General features: G+C 39.5%; 2 protein-coding genes across 3 annotated transcripts in view; both read left to right on the forward strand.

Moving 5' to 3' along the window:
- nedd4a (NEDD4 E3 ubiquitin protein ligase a) overlaps nt 1-4673 on the forward strand; it is a 29127-nt gene extending 24454 nt beyond the window's left edge. For both annotated transcript variants that reach the window (XM_084001151.1, XM_084001150.1), the window contains 10 exons: nt 421-542; nt 644-714; nt 958-1053; nt 1145-1218; nt 1310-1370; nt 1448-1507; nt 1605-1712; nt 1832-1928; nt 2178-2250; nt 3665-4673. In XM_084001151.1, coding sequence (XP_083857277.1) covers nt 421-542; nt 644-714; nt 958-1053; nt 1145-1218; nt 1310-1370; nt 1448-1507; nt 1605-1712; nt 1832-1928; nt 2178-2250; nt 3665-3767 — 865 coding nt within the window. In that variant the 3' untranslated portion in view covers nt 3768-4673. The remainder of the gene's footprint in view (nt 1-420; nt 543-643; nt 715-957; nt 1054-1144; nt 1219-1309; nt 1371-1447; nt 1508-1604; nt 1713-1831; nt 1929-2177; nt 2251-3664) is intronic.
- Nucleotides 4674-11919: 7246 nt separating this feature from the next.
- prtga (protogenin homolog a (Gallus gallus)) overlaps nt 11920-18530 on the forward strand; it is a gene marked incomplete at both ends in the record, with an annotated part of 35252 nt that continues 28641 nt past the window's right edge. Inside the window, 2 exons of the mRNA XM_084001533.1 lie at nt 11920-11986; nt 13799-14101. Coding sequence (XP_083857659.1) covers nt 11920-11986; nt 13799-14101 — 370 coding nt within the window. The remainder of the gene's footprint in view (nt 11987-13798; nt 14102-18530) is intronic.

The raw sequence follows: 18530 nt of genomic DNA on the forward strand, positions 1-18530 counted from the left end.
CTGTAACGTAGTCGGCCCTGTATGCGCTGAAATTCTGGGGAAATATGCAAATTTACCAACTCCAGATAATTATATTGTATCACTTCTCATTTTGTACATTCATCATGAACCCCATGTGATGTTTGTTGTTGGGGAGATTAATTCTTTTTTACACCCTGCTGGCCATATTTAAAGACTCAAATGTCCCAACCTCTTTTTTCCACTAAAAACCTCCTCATACGGTCTGGAAAACTGTGATTTTACACTGGAAAATGAATTGGAATCAGCCTCTTTAATCCTGTTTGCATCAGTGAAAATACAGCTTTCAAGTCATGCCAGTCACAATTTAAATCACATAAAAAAGCAGGGAGTCGGGGACTGGCACAGCTGTTAGAAAACAGAAATGTTGTCTTGTTAGTGATCATGTGATTTGTCTTTCAGGGACAACTACACGCTGCAGATTAACCCCAACTCAGGTTTGTGTAACGAGGACCACTTGTCCTACTTCAAGTTCATCGGCCGAGTGGCAGGCATGGCTGTCTATCATGGAAAACTGCTTGATGGTGAGTGGTGATGCAAATATCTTTATAAATGCTGTTGGAAACGACAGCCACAGTCAATAAGACGTTACAGATCCTGACGCCTTTGCTTGTTGTCTTCAAAGCTTTCTTCATTCGGCCCTTCTACAAGATGATGCTGCAGAAGCCAATCATCCTCCAAGACATGGAGTCTGTTGTGAGTATCACTTTCTTCAAACTACTGATGATCTGTTTTCATTTTGGTAAATGTGCCTGTCCTTTTAAAATCACTTCTTAAAAGGCTTCTTTAAAAAATAGACTTGTAGTTGTTGTAGTTTGTAGTTTTTAATTCATTTTATTATCTGGAATATTTACACTTGATGTTTTTTTCCCCTGAAAAGCAGAGTGATCTTGTTTACAAATGAAGCTAATACTTATTTTTATTTTATTTTATCTTCAGGACAGTGAATATTTCAACTCCTTGATGTGGATTTTGGAGAATGACCCAACAGACTTGGATATGACGTTCACCATCGACGAGGAGCTGTTTGGACAGGTGAGCGCAGCATCTTGTCTCTGCCTCAACGTTTTGTGATAATTAGTTCTCTGTGTTAAGTCATACGACATGTCCCATTTCTGCGTTTCAGACTCACCAGCATGAACTGAAACCAGGCGGCGCTGAGATTGTCGTCACTAATGAAAACAAGAAGGAATACATCCAGTGAGCAGCACAACTCCTGTTTGAAAAAAAAAATAGATATTTGAACTGTTAATTTATGGTTTGAGATTATAATCTGCTTTGTGTTTGACAGTCTGGTGATGCAATGGAGGTTTGTGAACAGGATACAGAAGCAGATGACCGCTTTCAAGGAGGTAACAATTTATTTGTAACTTAGCAAACATCTGGACAGCCGTTGACAAACCATCTAACTAATTTCTTGGTGTTTCAGGGATTCTTTGAGCTGATACCACAAGACCTGATCAAGATCTTTGATGAGAACGAGCTTGAGGTGAGATTCAGTTGATCTAAACTTGTTGAAATCAATCAGATTGATCCCAAGCAAGGTGAATAATGAATCTGTGTACCTGCCTTCTTTCCTCCCACAGCTGCTCATGTGTGGTCTTGGAGATGTGGATGTGAACGACTGGAGGGAGAACACCAAGTACAAGAACAGCTACATGGCCAACCACCCGGTTATCCAGTGGTTTTGGAAAGTAAGACAACTTTCCACGCCTGCAGCCACATCAAACTGGAGCTGGATGGGATCAACCTGTCTGTTGTTCCTCCACTAAGAAGAGCTTTGAATGACTAGTTTGTTTGTTTTCTGTTGCAGACGGTGCTGCTGATGGATGCAGAGAAGCGAATCCGTCTCTTACAGTTTGTGACGGGAACCTCCAGAGTCCCAATGAACGGCTTCGCTGAACTCTATGGTGAGCTGACCTGCATTGTTATGTTGTTGTATATGTCTTTGTCTTGATTGTTCATTCTTATTTCCACTTAGCACCAGCTTTTTCTTTCCTCTGCCTCATTCTCCATTCAGTATTATGTGTTTTTGTCTGTACTCTATATACTTTAATGTACAGGTGGCTTGAACTTTGTTTTTCTTCTAGAAAAATTAATTCCAGTTGAAATGATGTACGTATGTGTTTGTCTGATGTTTGATGGTTCTTATCTCACAGGGTCGAACGGACCACAGCTGTTCACCATCGAGCAGTGGGGGACACGTGAGAAACTCCCACGAGCCCACACATGGTGAGCACATTCACTTTGATTTATTTATTTTTAACATCTAGCACAGTTATGTTTAGCAGTGTATTCAAGACCATTTTCAGATTAACTCAAAGTGTTTGCCTGTGTGTAATGAGGCTACAGGAGATTGCACATTAAAAAAGACTATACAGCTTTGAGCTCTCAGTGCTGCTAAGTTTTTTTTTATGTTTAGCTGTGAGGTTTTTAATGAGAGTAGGGATTTCCGTTCTGGCGCTAATTGCAACTGAGAAATGTGCACCATTATGATGATGTGACTGTAATGTTGCTGCAGTGTATCTATAAATAATGTTAACCTTGTGTGCAGAAAATCCACAGCTCAGTGATAATGTCTTCAAATAAGGTTAGAAAGAAGTTCAAACTGATGTTAAATTGAGCTCATTGGGTTTGAGCCCTCTAGTGGCTCCAAACAGTAACAACTCTTATTCAGCTATTGGGGAAGTGATTTCAGTGATGACTCTATTATGGCTACGTTCACAGTGCAGTTACAAGTGATCTGAATCCGATTTTTTCGCTCAAAAGTGACCCATATCCGATTTGCTTTTGACAGTGTGAACAGCATAAGTCGCATTGAATCTGACATTTTCTAATCAGAATCAGGCCACTTCCATATGTGGTCCTGAATCAGATTCAGATCTGATTTTTTTCCAATGCGACCCCAGTGTGAACAGCTAAGGTGGATTTGATGCGACTTTTACATCATTTTACAATGTTTACTCTAGGTTTTGTTTTAAGAAGCGGCAGCAGGACCACATACACACGGCACACACACAGCAATAAAAAATGGCTTAATAAAACGCTGGATAATTTGACATGCAGCGGCGTGTTTACCGACAACAGAACAGCTGTAGTGCGAACATGAGATATTATAAATAAAAAAGGACACGTAGTGTTCAACTTTGGGTTGTAATAATCTTGTTGATGTTGTTTCTTAATAAACCGAACGCTGCCCAGCGGGTTGAGACACTTTAGGAGGTTTATTCCTATATAGGGTACAAACTAAAGTACCGTAATGGTAACTGAGACTAAGATACAGAGTTTGGCTCTTTTTCTTCACTCTTTTCCTCCTCGGCAGCTGCTCAGACATTTTCCAACTTCCATTTCACAGACACTTTGAAATAAAAGTGAAAATACTCATTCCCTCTCCGTTTCCTGTACAACAGCTGCTGCGCCTGGTGTTGTTGTTATTGTTCTTTTGCGCATGCGGGTCAGTTCAGAACCGCAAACCATTCACATTGGAATCTGATATAGGCCACATTTTAGATGGTAATGAGAACAGCAAAACAAAAAAATCGGATCTGAGCAAAAAATCTAAATTGATGCACCTTTTAATGACACCTGTTTGGATTTAATTTTAACCTTGACTCACCTGTCTTTGTCTCTACTTTCCTCCTCAAAGCTTCAACCGGCTGGACCTTCCTCCTTACGAGTCCTTTGAGGAACTGAGGGAGAAACTTCACATCGCCATCGAGAATGCACAAGGCTTTGACGGGGTGGATTAACGCAGGCAACGCAGTGAATGAGCTGAAGTGACATTTGCTGCCATGAGAGTTAAGGTTAACAAGCAGCTTGATGTGGTTGATGCTGGTGTGAGAAACAAGCTGTGCATCAGACTTGGATCTTAACCTGCCAGCTGTGTGACGGATGAAGGACAGTCTCACAGCTTCTCAGTTTGGTCCTCCGATGGGGCACACCACACCTGGACAAAGTTAGACTTTAAATCTGGAGAGATGGAGGTATTTAATTACTCCACGTGTTGTAATGTTTACAAATCAGCTTTTCTTATTATTTGATTCTGTATTGTAAGTTGCTCAAAAGTGTATTCACTTTTATTTGTTCTGCTAAAATGCTTAAATATTTAAAGAACACGATTCTGTGAAATGACAATATTACAGACATTAATGTGAATGTGAAGCCTAAAAAAATTTTATCTAACTTAAAAAAAAACATTAATTTCATTTGGGCTGAACTGCCTCAGAAACACATAAAGCTCAGATTGTCATATCAGGTATTAGTGAGACTTAATGTAGTTGTACAGTATTGCTTCAGTCCAAAATCCCTTTAAACATGAGATTAGCTCAACCATAACACAATGTCACTTAGATATTGTTAGATGAAGCCAGTCACAGATAGTTAACCTAACTCCTATTTTTGCATTCATATATTATCACGACAAAATTAAAGTGCTTGAGAGAGAGAGAGAAAAAAAAAGTGACAATTCATCATATCTCAAGGAAATAAAGAAAAAAACATATTGATCAAGGGCAAGGTGAACATAATAAAACATATCTGAATCTCCAGATTGAGATTTATCAGGTTTCCTCCTCATTGGCAATATTTCACAGTCGTTCACTTTTGGTACCAAAGAGCAGAACTTGGTACAACACAAAACAACCGGGGGACATTAATATTCAAATATTGTTTTGGGTCAGATGTGACCAACCCACCTTGGTAGCAGGGATGTCACGATTACTTGTTTTCACAATTAATCGCGGTATTAAACGCCACAATTAAATAATCGTAAAGATTATTAAATACTGGTAGATTTACTTTTGGGAATTAAATGAGTTGCAGTTTATGGCTTCGTACCTGCAGTCGGTAGAGTTGTTATCGTGCTCTTCATGAGTTTCACTCCAGAGACAGAACATTGAATGTAGAAGGAGAAAGAAAGGTTTTCTAATGACCTTCCTAAATCCTCATGGATATTCTTCCACTAGTTGGACAGAACATGGCAAGACGAACAGATATGATTTCAATTCACATTTTTTGGCCTGGTCTTGCCTTCAACGATCCCATGTTGATAGTTCTGTATCTCGGTAACGGAGAATCTAACCAAAGTCATTTCTCCCCAGAGAGAAACCCCGACTATAACCGTCTTTGTCCCATTTCTCCTTGACATACACAGTGCCTCGTATGATTCGCCCTGGGAAGGTGAATTGTCTCTCCTGGAAATAATTTTGGTGCTGCATTCAGAGTCATAGGCAAGTTAAAGGAAAAATCTTTACCTCAGTCTCTTTTCCTAAATTAACTAACTATACGTCTTTCTGTTCTCAAATAATGTTGATTTGGAGGAAACTAAATTAAAATTATATTCTTCCCTCACAGTCTGAAATCTCTTTAGTTTTTTCTCTCCCTGCCCATGTATGTTATCTTTTGTCACTCTAATTTGGGGTATATGATGTTTTAAACAACAAATCTTTATATATAGATTGGTAATTCAACCTAGATAAAGACAGATGTGAAGGCGTTTCTCTCCCATTTTCATGTCATTTAAATTCAGTTTATATAATTATACATTTTTTCATTCCAGTATATTAGAAACACAGACGCAGGAAATCTAAAATCCATTTGCCTCAGAAGCGTTTATAGCAGAAAAATGTGCAGGTCATGTACAAGTTTGAGCAACTCCTCTTAAACAAAGCGTGTCAGTGTATCAATTAAGCATTATAGTAGTGACGTACCAATATCAGGACCAGTTAAAGGCTATAAACTAATTATACTGTTGTCATCTGTGTAGTTCACAGATCAAAAGAAGTGATTACATGCAGTGTTAGACTGTGCTGAAACTCTATGCATAATTGTACATATTTACATAGCAGTTTAATATCTCTAGTTTTTTGAGTTTCACAGATATTACACATTATCTTGTACATGCAGATACAACTTTGCTTTCTACAGACTGTCAAAACAACTGGTGTTAAAACTGTTAACAGAAAAAACTATTATCAGAAGCCATTCATACCAAGTTCAACACTGACTGTTTATGTATCAAATAGTAAATAAATGTATATATTCACATCATGAGCTTACAGAAACCTTCTCAGACAAAACTGACCTTATACAGTATGTTAAACATGTTCTGTTGCCTTTTGTCAATGAGTGATATCATTTTGTTTTCTTCTACTCATCATGGGTGTCTAATTGCAGCACAGTGCTCTATTTTTAAGAGTACAACTTTAAAAATTGTTTTGTTGGTTGTCAAAATGTGTACAGATTATTGTTTTCAAAATGTGTAATCACTTGTAATACCTTTATAAGAAAGTAACTGTACTTAAGCAGTAGTTTTAACATTTTCTGAATGGTAAAACATGTGTTTACACTGCCTGCCATGTTTACAGCTTGTTGATAAAGGAAGATATCGTGGGCTAGTTCTTGTCTCTGACAACACAATTTTATACTTATGCTTTTATAAAGTGAAGCACTTTGTTAATATTGGAGTCTTACTTCTGAACTGTCTGAATCTTTGCCACTCTGTCACCTGCCGACTGCTTAAATCACCCTTTAAAAGCATGATCCTATGCTTCAAGTGCACATGTGTTTAAATGTTTACATGTGAACATCGCTGAAAATAAGCACATTCTCTTCTTTCACCGATATTTAAAATTAAATACCAAGGCCTTTGTTTGTAATATATTGTAGAATCTGTTTGTGTTTATTGATGTTATAATCTCCAAATGAAAGTACTGTCATATATGTATTGTTCTGTTCTGAAGAATATTGAGTCGGTCAATACTTCATTTCTGATATATCAAATTTTGTTATTATACAATTCAATTATAACACCTGTAAGTGCATTACAACAACAACATACCTGCAGCATACATGTATAAACAGTTTAAAGGGGTAAAATGAACTGTAGCTGTTAAATCCCAATTTGATGACCTATAGCACACCAAATTTAAAATAGATTTATTTGAAGAATAATAAAATATAAAAACAATTCTGCAGTGTCTTCGTGTCTTGTCTAACTCTCCCTCTTCTTCAGCCACTGTAGTGTTCAGGGTGTCTGTGTGCCGCAGTGTCCTTGAGCAACACAATGAACTCTCAGTCACTCCCGATGGCAGACATGCACCTTGAGCTGCTGCTCCGTCCTGTTTTTGTGTCTTTGGGTGGTCGATAAAATCAGGAAAGTGATGTATAAATGCAATATTTTATATTTTTTTAGATTTTTTGGTTCATTTAACACAGTTCTCAGTCGCACTTTAACTCCTGCTATTTATAGAGAATATATAAACATAATCTACATTCAATACAATGTGTGCAAATCGTTCGTCAGCAGCAGCTCTAATGGGATCTTTAGGTACACATGAGTATTAATCATTATTAAGCATTTTATTTCTATAGGTTTGTACTGTAAGTGTCAGACAGAGAGATATCATGTGTCTGTTTCATTTGCGTGTGTGGAACGTGTTAACTCCTGATGTTACTGAAAGGTTGTGGGTTCGATATCTAGGTTGATAGTGATCACACCTAAGCTGTGCCCCCATGTCACTCTCAAAATGTTTTACTTTATAATGCAGTCTTGCATCTGGAGGATGAAAGCACCAGTAGTTTAATTGAAAACCTGCTCTCTCTGTGTTTAATTTTTGAAACATAGCAAAATCCGTCCAACTATGTTATGGATAAAATATATTTTTCCCTCAAAGTTGAAAAAGGAAAATTTTATAAAATCTGGACGAAATGGATTGAGTGTGTAAAACCAATCAGATCTGGTTTAATTTGACTGTACTTGTGCTTTGTGTGAACCTGCCCTCTTTTTTATGTGATGTTTTAATTGTCTGAAGTGGTGCGCTGTTCTGTTATTGTTCCCAACTGGAACAATTAGTGGTCCGTAAAAGAATATCCCAGAAAGGCAGTATGAACAATATCACTTTCTGCCTCCATCTTTTCCTATGTTCGTGAATGACTAAGGCTGTTATTAATGTATGTGATCAAAATTTACCTCTCCAAATAAAAAGATGATTTCAAAAATTTCAAAAAATGTAAGACTACCTTTCATTGGTATTGGTGGTCCCACATTGTGCCACATAAAAATGTTTTTTGTCCCACATCCATCACCCTCGGTCTGGAAATAGGAGACAGGAAGTGAGCATGAGATGAGCTCAGGCTTAATACTGACATCTCACATCTTTCCAATCTTTAAATTCCTTAAATCCGTTTTGGTTGCAGAGCTGTATTTTGTCTGTTTGACCAAACCATATCCATCTTGTCCATAAATAAGATACTGTACCTATACACACTGGGGACTGGGAGTGTAGTACTGAGCTACACCAGCGGGGGGAGATGAAACACACAGTATTCCTCTTGAGGAAGTGTGCCAAACATTTCACCTCCTGACAAACAAAACTGTTTCAAATCATAGAAACTCTTGGAAAACATCAGCTCTTCTACTCGGGCTCTGTGTCCTACACTAAACTGTTTCCCGTCTCTTGTTTCCTGTTTTTGCTAGTTTATTTTGTCTATCATATCATATCATATCACTTTTATCAATCATATTTCAACAATCTTAATATTGTTATCTCTTTATCTGTTCTTAACTGCCCAGGGACTACAGGTGGAAATTAGCAAATGTTGCTACAACCTGGCTCAATGCATCTTCTCTTGTCTCACGAAATTAATGTTTTTGTGCATTGTCCCTGTTTAAAATAAATAAATCCCTATCCTATCCTCTGATGGGCTTCATGGAAACATTGATTTCAGCAGCTGAGAGAGCAGTGTGTGACTTTATCTTTATCTCAGTCTGTGATCTTTCCCCTGAGCTTGTTGACCGACAGCGTTGGGTCTTCTTCACTCAGATGTTAACAAGAGCATCGTCTCGAGAAGTTTCGTCAGCATCTCTGTGGTAAGGGTCTTTTGTGTGATTCAGCTGAAGAGCCCAGAGAGCCCTAATTTCTCCTCAACTCAACTCAACCCCCCGCCCCTATTGTGGCACTAAAAACCCTCCTCCTCCCCATGCACACAGGTCAGTGGAAAGGTCACACACGATTCAGGCCGGGCCTTTTGGACACTTCTGGGGTCAGTGGGGATGGGCATGTGTGTGGTAGGCGAAAAGGCATGGGGGGTTTCAGCCAATGGCAGCAGGCACTGGGAGACTTTTACCCACAACCTCACCAACATTCATAACCTGATAATGACTTTTCTTCCATCGATCTGGCCTGAGAGCTTGACCGGAGCTCACATGCATCACTCCACCCACAAACTGGGCCATATTGGCAGGTGCCGAAACTGAATTCTTGATTAATTAAACACCCATGGGGAAAGAAAGCCCCTCGCTGACCATGAATGAGGCCAGGCAGGCTCTCACTTTCTCACGTTATGTAAGAAAAGGGCTCGGCCTCCCGAACTGAGGCTCTGATCATCTACAGTAGTAGGTTATGTAACACAGTACAAGTTCTTCAAAGAGAAACATAGCTATAAAACAATTAATTTATCAATGGTTGCTGCTGAGGTTAGTTTTGAAGAGCATTTAGTTATAACAGCATGTCAGATGATTGATTATGTTAATGATTAATTGAACTGATTGGGTTGGATTTGGGTTTGTCTTGGAATTAAGGTGGGTATTTTGCATTTTGAACCATTGGATATTAAAGTTAGCATTTATTTTAACATCTTTCCCCCCCCCCCACTTTTATTCATGCAGATAACACTATAAAACAGATTAAATTTGGAGGTACACTTTTACACTTTTTTTCTTAAAATAATCTGACCAAAGTTACTGTAAACAATTTTAGAATCACTTATCTGTTTCTCTAATAAAATATTCAGAAAGAATAAGTTACAGCAGGTGAAGTAATCGTAATGATACAAAAAAACAACAAATATAAAGCTCCTTGCTAAAAAAAAATGTCATTCAACTTGAACTTTTGAACACAGGATCCTCCAGATATGAAAACCCACCAAAATACACAATAAATAAAATTCTTGATATGTCACATATAGCCCAGGTATTGCTAACACCTATCTGTGATAGATCAGTGATACATCCGTTAATATCACTAATATTTCATCAATACTGGATCTGTTTCTATTTCTGAATCAGCATTTTTTTTCCTCCTCTTCTTTCTGATTGGCTGGACATCACAGCTGGGCTGCGGTCCGGCTGCTGCTGGGTAAAGGTTCATATGGACGGGGGAGGGCCGTGGGAGGAAAGGGGGTTTGATCCCTCTCCACAATAAGTGATGGACGTTGGATCAATATCGACATTGACACAGCAGCTGTCCTGCTCCTATCAATGCTTCCTCGTAATTGCATGGTCCCGTTTTAAAAGGACAAGAGACAAACTCATTTACATTAACATTTTTTTTTCTTCTTCTTCTTCTTCGTCCTGTAGCGGCCATGTGGTGTTGTGCAGTTGGTCTCTGATACCGAGGGATCAGCTCTCATCAATACAGCCTCTGTTGTATTGATAGGAAAAGTGAAAGGTTCTTGGTGGAGCAAGCGAGAACATTGATCATGAGTCAGTCAGGGTTTTGGTGTCCGACCTGAACTATACAGAAAAACAGTGGAGTTATTGACAGAAAGCAGCATGTAGTGTTAACATTACTAAAGTGGTCAAATACGATGCTTGGAAACTCTATTTACTCCTTATCCACATCCACTGGGTCCACGTGATCTGAAGTAGGCTTTAAACCTTGGTCACCTCTCCATCGTGTCGACCTGGTACCAATTGGAGGATATGGGTTCAGAAATCTTGTTTTAATTAAAACCTGATACTGTTTTTATTCACACTGAGCGAATTTGATGTAGCCTATGGTGCGTTTTCTTAAATGGCTTTCGGAGAGCTGCACAGTTTAAACTACTGTATGTGCCTTATCAATGTGTCTGACAGTTTTCAGCTGTCTAAATGATTGGTTTTTGTTTCCAAAATGTTAGAATACAGTAGAGAAAAACATCTTACCACCTGAACCAACATGTATTTGTGGAGGTCACACAACAACATTTCTGATAAATTAGCTTCTGTTATGTAGTTACTTTTCTCCAGAGCAATTTATATAACAATCGCTCTGCTTTTCTCTAATACTTTTCTGTCAACATAACAACTGTCTGTCTTTGCTGATAGACAGACATCATTATTTTACTCTACTGAGGGTCATTTTTTCCTGTTGCCACCTTGCACAGATTGAGCAATGGTGACTTGGACTTAATTACCTTATTTCTTGACATCTTTATGATTGTAGCCTACTTGGATTCTGCGTTTTGCACCAAACTGTTTCTTGTCTATTATGGGCTTCAGGAAAGGATTTAGGCCTTTAGGCATTGATATAAACTGCATAGCAGATGAGAAGGTAGTCTGACTGTTTATCTCAGTCAAATATCAATCTGTGATCTTTCCTGTGAGCTTGTTGACCTACAGTGTTGGGTGTTCACTCAGATGGTTTCTAGACCGAGACAAATGTTATGATTGTACTTGTTTACACAGCAAAAGTATGTGGATATTGTGAAATTTATGTTCCTTTTATATGTATAAAGAAATGAAATTGTTACATGTGTTTTTCATACATTGAAGTATTGCTTATGAGTTCATGAAGATCTAACTAGATAAATAAATAGGCTAAATGTAGGCTACATCAATGATTATAGTGTGATGAAGAGTGAGTGGAGTGAGTCAATGCAGAGGAGGATGTGTGGTTGGTTGGTTGCAGTCCGTGTCTCTGCAGCCAGAGGACGCTGGACTAAACTTCCCTGTGACCGGGGGGCTGTGATTAGGAGTCGGTCCATCCCAGAGGAGGGAAGGGACTGGGAAGCTGTCCTGTCCTCCTGGCTGCAGCCCTCAACGCCGCCGGTGCTGCTGCTCGTCAGTAGCAGCGCAGCTCATCTGGAGGAAACAACTATGAGAGAGTAACGTTAGCTAGCATGCACGGACAATTCAAGTAAATGGCGCCTTACACAAGGAAATTAAACCAGCGTTTGCTGTTCTTCGGCATTTTTCTGCCAATCTCAGGTAAGGAGCTTTTTTTTTTTTTTTTTTTTTTTAATACCAAATGGTGAAAGAGTAAAAACACTTGCCCTGAGTTGTGGAGGGTTCATCATCACTGTGACCGACCGGGAGCTTTAACCGCTGCTGTGCAACGTAACGTAACGTAACGTAACGTTAACGTTCAACTTTTAAACTTTTAACGTCAAACTTTACATTGACAAAACGCTACGAACAGCTTAAAATAGCAAATAACCCATAAGTTTGTGACCTGAAAAGCCTGTTTTTTGACATTTATATTCTCTAACAAGCAAACCTGAAGTTACTGAAGTTAAATTACTACATTTAAATGTCCAAATAAATGCTAAAAAATAAAGTTTACAGTTACTACTACCCGTTGTGTTTTAGCTAATTCAACTGTCAGTCACCATAGAAACTCAACTGTGAGCGATATATGTGACGTCACTCGCCTCCTCATTTTAACCAGCTCCAACTCTTTTAAAACATCTTTTTTCACTGAATAGCAAACCACAGTAGGTGTATAACCTATCCCTAGATAGTATGGAAATGTTAAAATGCTGCCTATATCTAAAAACAGTGGTGTTCATATTGATGTTTGATTCAAACTATTTATCTACATGGGAATTAGTGATCCTCTATAACTAGAGGCATAGGGGCTACAATTACAGAGTAGTGAAAACTGAGACCAGCAGCATTTCTTGTCTCCTAACCAAAACAATCTGCTAATATAAAATCAATATCAATGGCAGAGCTAATGTTGGAGATAAATGACTGTGGGGAGATGCTGGCTTCATGCATGCCCCTCTTCATCCATTGATCTGGGAGAAAACACTAGTTGTAAATGAAAATATTTGCATATCTGCAGCTTGTAATGTTATTTGTTTGAAGTATGCGAAGGACCTGCAAGGTATTTTTGTTCAGATATATGAGATTGTGGCCTTTTAGGAATGACAGAGTGTCTCTATTCAGTCCTCAAAGGTCACGTTAATGAAACATTACGTAAAGATCATGCTGAGAGTTGGGCAGTAGGTTTCTGTGGAGACTACTGGAACTAATAGGATCAACTGCTTCACCTTCAGCTAGTGACTTTATAAGCCATAAGTAATTGGATTAAAGCAAAGCAGAGAGCCTTTATACAGCTACAATGTGATTACTGTACAGAACAGTAGACCTCATGTTGGCACACCTCCAAGCCTCTCAAACGTGACACTTTACTTTAGCAGGACAGTTTAATCCGTGTCACACTTGTATCTGACACTGTGAAACCCCATCCCACGGGATATTTAGCCATATTTATGACAGGACTAACTCTATACCTTTCTATCTGCTCCACGGGGAGCTGGTGCTCGTTTCAGGGCACCTGTTTGTAGGACTAAAGGACTATGTGTCTTTCATCAAGTGCTTTTGATATGTTCGATAGTAATCAGTCCCAACTGTTTCCTTGCACTTATCCTGGCCTGTGTGCACTTATTTGCAATTGTGCACATTGTGTTTTGTTTATTTGTATTAATATGTATCATGTTTATTTGTTCGTTGCTTCGTTTTTCTATGTTGTCCCTTTGAATTTATGTGAACACTGCTGCCAAACTGATTTTACTTTGGGGGCAATAAAGTTAACCTAACCTAACCTAACCTAACCCAGCCTCCGGTATGTGTCAAATAATCAAAACAAAAAACATACCATGTATAAATGCTTTAAACTTTTTATTGAACTGCTTGCTGTGCTCGGCCTCTGTGCCTGACAGAAACACTCAGTCCTGATGGCCATCACCATTCCTCATGTGTTTCTGTGTCTTTGTCCCCCTTCTCTTTCTGCAGGTGTGTTATGCTTTAGTGAGTTGTTTTTCATCAAGGAGCCCCATGATGTCACTGTCATGAGAAAAGAAGCCACTATTTTGGACTGTCAGGCGCATGGAGAGTCACCCATTGATGTCAGATGGCTCAAGAACGGAGTAAGAGTGCTGGAGAATGAGCGGGTGTACCTGCTCTCCAACGGCTCCCTTTATATTTCTGAGGTGGAGAGCAGAAGAGGAGACAAATCAGATGAAGGGTTCTATCAGTGCCTCGCTCAGAACAAGTATGGAGCAATCCTGAGCCAGAAAGCCCGTCTTACAATCGCAAGTGAGTATCATCATCACATTTGTAACATCAGTGTGGCGGCCATGTGGCGTAGTAGAAGAGGTTAGATCTCTCTGTTGTTGCATGAATCATGATTTAAACTTATACACATAACAGTTTGTTTTATTTATTTGCATTTTCTTGCTGCTTGGTTGTGCGCTCAGTGCAGCTTTGGTTGCGGTTGTAGGAAGAAAAACAAAGTCTTTCAAAGTTAGAGCCCAAGAAAATACTGTTTGGAAGAGGAATACACCCATTGGTGTGTTAATGAAGGATCAGGGGATTTGAAAGGTTAGGAGCTGTCCAGGATACTGGCTCTGCAATGCTAAAGAGCAGATGACCCCTATTCACAGGCCGGGGCTTTCATGTTATTGCACCCTGATTGCTTGAGGAATTGTTCTTTTGGAATTCTTTCTCCTGCAGCTCTGTGCGAGTCGGCCTTGTATTTTAGGGGGGAGTGGAGAAGCTTCAGGCCGTTATAGTCTTTAAGGTCCCCTCCTCCTACCCTAAAGGCTATGGATCTCGCTGTGCCACTTTTTCAGAGTGTATCTTTACCCTTCGCCGCACATGCAATGCCCATCTGTACCAAAACATGCATTTTTAACATCCCCAAGCAATGTTTAAATTGATTGAATTGATAAGACTGAAAATGGCTGTTTTGCATATCTTGTCCTGGGATCACAGTTTTAATGTGATGCCATGCTGGAAGATTGTTTTACTTTAATGTCTGTTCCCCTTCCAGTGTGATGCTGATGTTGAGAAGTAGTTGTTGAAGTGACGTCTGACCCGCTGAAGATAAATTCTGTTTATGAACTTTGCGTTAATGAAACTTCAAGCATCAGTCTGTGCTATGCAACAACTGTTGATTTAAAATTAAAAAAAAGATCTACGACATTGCAGTGCTCTTGGGTGGATGTCGTAGTCGGAGCTCAAATATCTTCCGGTACTTAAAAGTATATGTAGTTTTATTAATTAATTGAGTAGTTTACCTGCTATATAGGAGTTAAGAGGTGATAAAGGCTGCCTGTAAGCTTTACTAGTCTGTTTTAAAATGGCACTTAGACATGCTTGAGGGTCTATCTGGAAGCTCATAAAATTTGCACATACCTGAGAAAAGCTCAGTTGAAGGACACAGAGCTAGCAGTGGGGGTTGTTGCGAGTGGTGTGCACACACACACATACGTGCACACACACAAATGTGAATTGTCGTTTCCCAGTACCACTGCCTTGCCCGGAGAGTCTAAATGACCAAACTTTTATTGCAGGCCTTAGCAGGTCAGTAGGGGCTGGAGGCATTGCACATAATTGTTTTCTGCCTCGCTACTCTGGTGAAAGAGTGAAAAGCTTTTCTTTTTTTGTCCACATCACCCCCCAGTGCTCGCAAAAGAAAAGGCTTTCCTTGGTGGCAGCTATTTGTCCTGGTGTCAGTGGATGGAACAGCTGGACCTGCTCGCCACAGCCAGGCTAATTACATTAATTGTAAAAGTTTAAGAACACAGATAGATTACAAGTTTACATTTTGATTGAAGTGTCATGGTCCTAATCCTTAATGAAACAGCATGACTCTCTTGTATCACCTTCCTGTTGCATCAACGTCTGCTCAAAGAAGTTGGCAATGAGGTAGTTCAGTTGTCTTTGATATATTTATCAGTTTGTGCGTTAGTTCTTCATAAGATGTGAAGAAAAGCAATGATGATAAGGATGTATTCAATCCTATAGCTGTGGACCTGCTTGCTCTTCTTAGAGGAATGTGATGGTAATGGAGGGTAACCTGAAACAGTGGTGCTGCTAAAGCGCAAAGGTGAGAGAGGATTTAGTCCTGATGAAAAGGTATGTGACACATGAGCCTCATCATGTGACTTAAGTCAATAGACTTCAGATTGATGGGGATTTCAGAAAGATTGGCGGAGTTGGCAACGTGTTTTTCTACGTGCATCATGTGAGACCACACATGATATGGCATAAAATAGAAATCTGATTGCTCAAAAACAGGTGGGTTTGCCTTTGTAAATTAGGTGGTGAGAAATGTCAGCATCACAGTTTGGATCGCGTCAGAAAGAAAGATATACAAAAGTGCTGTTGCAGGTCACTTGCAAAGTTTATCTTACCTTACTAACTGCTGGTAAACACCTCCTGAACATCTGGATCTTAAGTTATCAGAGAAATATATGGAAACAAAGGTTAGCAAACTCCTGAACTCTCATGTCCACATAGCCTCAACCAAACACTAAACTGGTGTATTATGTATTTATACTGGTTATAATCACCAGTTCTGTTTGAATTGAAGAGTAGGCTGTCGATAATTTGCCCCCCAAGGGACCCCCAACTGAGAGAAGCTGATGCCAAGTCTCATGTTACTTCACAACATCACCAAATACCATGTTTTGTTATTGTTTTAATTGAAAGACTCCTAGTGGCAGAACTTAACACTTTAGCATTTAGTGAGACGGCTCAAAGCATGGAGTCTTGTTTTCCCCCCCTTGCTGGACACGAAAGGTTACCATGGTTCCCCTGAACGGCAGGCGCAGAGGTCAAAGGTTTCTTTAAATTGTTCAATAGATAGAGGGCAGTGAGGCAGAGTCTAGTTTTATCCATTGCCTCAATAGTCATCAGTTTTGTTTTCAGTAACATGTTTCTCGCTTAAATTTGGTGCAATAACACAAATGTAACTTTTATATAGCTGCCACTTTATTCTGTGTCCCACACAACAAAGAGGAAAATAAAAGTGTTGTAAAAAATAAAAAAAATAAAAAAAAAGTAGGTATTTACAGATTGACTTATTTAAGTCTGTGTCCTGATCTGGAGATTAAAGACAATGAAGCCACTGTCCGCGGTGAGTGGTGGAGGTTTGCTGTTGAATGATTGGAAAACTTTGTAGGAGAGATAAGAGACTGGAGGAGGGGATGAGTTCTCCTTCCAACACCACTCCCCCCACCACCACCACCACCACACCATGTCCGTTTTTGTTGAGAGGTCACACTGCTCATGGGAATAGCTCTTTGTTTGGCCTGACCAGTGGTCACTTGACTATCCTCCTGCCGCCGCCTGTGTGGAGCAGCAGCACATCTGCCAACCAGCTAGTGATTGATCTGCGGGCTCTTTCAGCTTTGCATTCTTCTCCTTGTTGCTTATCAGCCCTCGTGCTTTTTTTTTTCTTTCCCAGAGCCTTTTATTAATCTCCAGTGGAGTCAAATAACATGTTAAAAGACTCATCACTCAATTAAATAGCTGTGTGTCTTTCAGTAGGTGTTAGTAGGTGTGTAAAATTACTTAATATCCTCAGTAGAACAATAACAGAATAATAATAATAATAATAATAAAAACTAAAAGTAACCTAAGTGTTGATTTACACTAAAAGCATGACTAAAATGCATCCAATACAGTGCAGTAACTGTAGTTATAGCACACAACATGCAGGTAAAGTATGCTGCTGTGCTGTGCTGTGCTGTGCTGTGCTGTGCTGTGCTGTGCCTGAGAAACTGACCAGGGTAACCAGAGGAGAGAGGGCTGAACTAATTCCTGGTATTTGTAAGGGAACCTTTGTTTGGGCCTGACCTGTCCACTGACCTTCAGTTTGTTGAGGTGCTGGCTTCAGTATAGGCCCATCTGTTGTAAGTTGAAGGGGAAAGAAACCACAACGTTGCTCTTCAGGTTCATTGTGGACCATAGTGTGAACAACATACTGTAATATACCGGATAGACTCGTGTTTGTTTGTATCTCCAGCTTAATTAGTTGTTATCTCCAACTTTGTGTCTGGAACTCTTGACAGTGTTTTTACTTTAAAGAGGGACTATGCAGGATTTTCACTCTTTTTACCTTAATTAAACAGCTTTGGAGTAATTGTGATGGTTAAATAAATGACTTGTAACTTGTTACGAGGGAGAGTGGAGGCTCTCTGCTTCTACGTAGCGTCTCTTGGCAGAAAACCAACATTGCAAGATCAGTGCCGCCGCCCCGGTGTTCCAGCTCTTGTCTCGGCGGCACCATGACAGAAACGCGCCCCGTAATCCATAATCTCTTGTTTACGACAGATACGACTACACAAATATACACATCGTAACATCGTATTATGATAAATAACGTTATCCACTGCTCCATGGATTGATTTCTCGCCGGCTTTAGTTGAAAACAAATGCACATGGAGGAGAGGAGGGTTAGAAAACCAGAGGAAAAGCGACCGGACTCTTTAAATCCAGCATGATTTTATTGTAACGCTGCGATTTCACATGGCACTACTTTTTTAATTCCCCATATTAGTTGTGGTGTAATAACTTGCAGCAGCTGGAGTACATGTGTTGGTTTAGTTGTTGTAGTAGCAGCTACTGGCAGATGTCACTGATACAGCAGCAAAAGGATATGATTACAAAACAGCATTTAAAAACTTCCACAGCTGGTGAGTGATGTGAGAGATTTTTTTTTTTTAGCAGTTTGCAG

Source organism: Trachurus trachurus (assembly GCF_905171665.1).
Source record: "Trachurus trachurus genome assembly, chromosome: 3".
Taxonomy (NCBI): domain Eukaryota; kingdom Metazoa; phylum Chordata; class Actinopteri; order Carangiformes; family Carangidae; genus Trachurus; species Trachurus trachurus.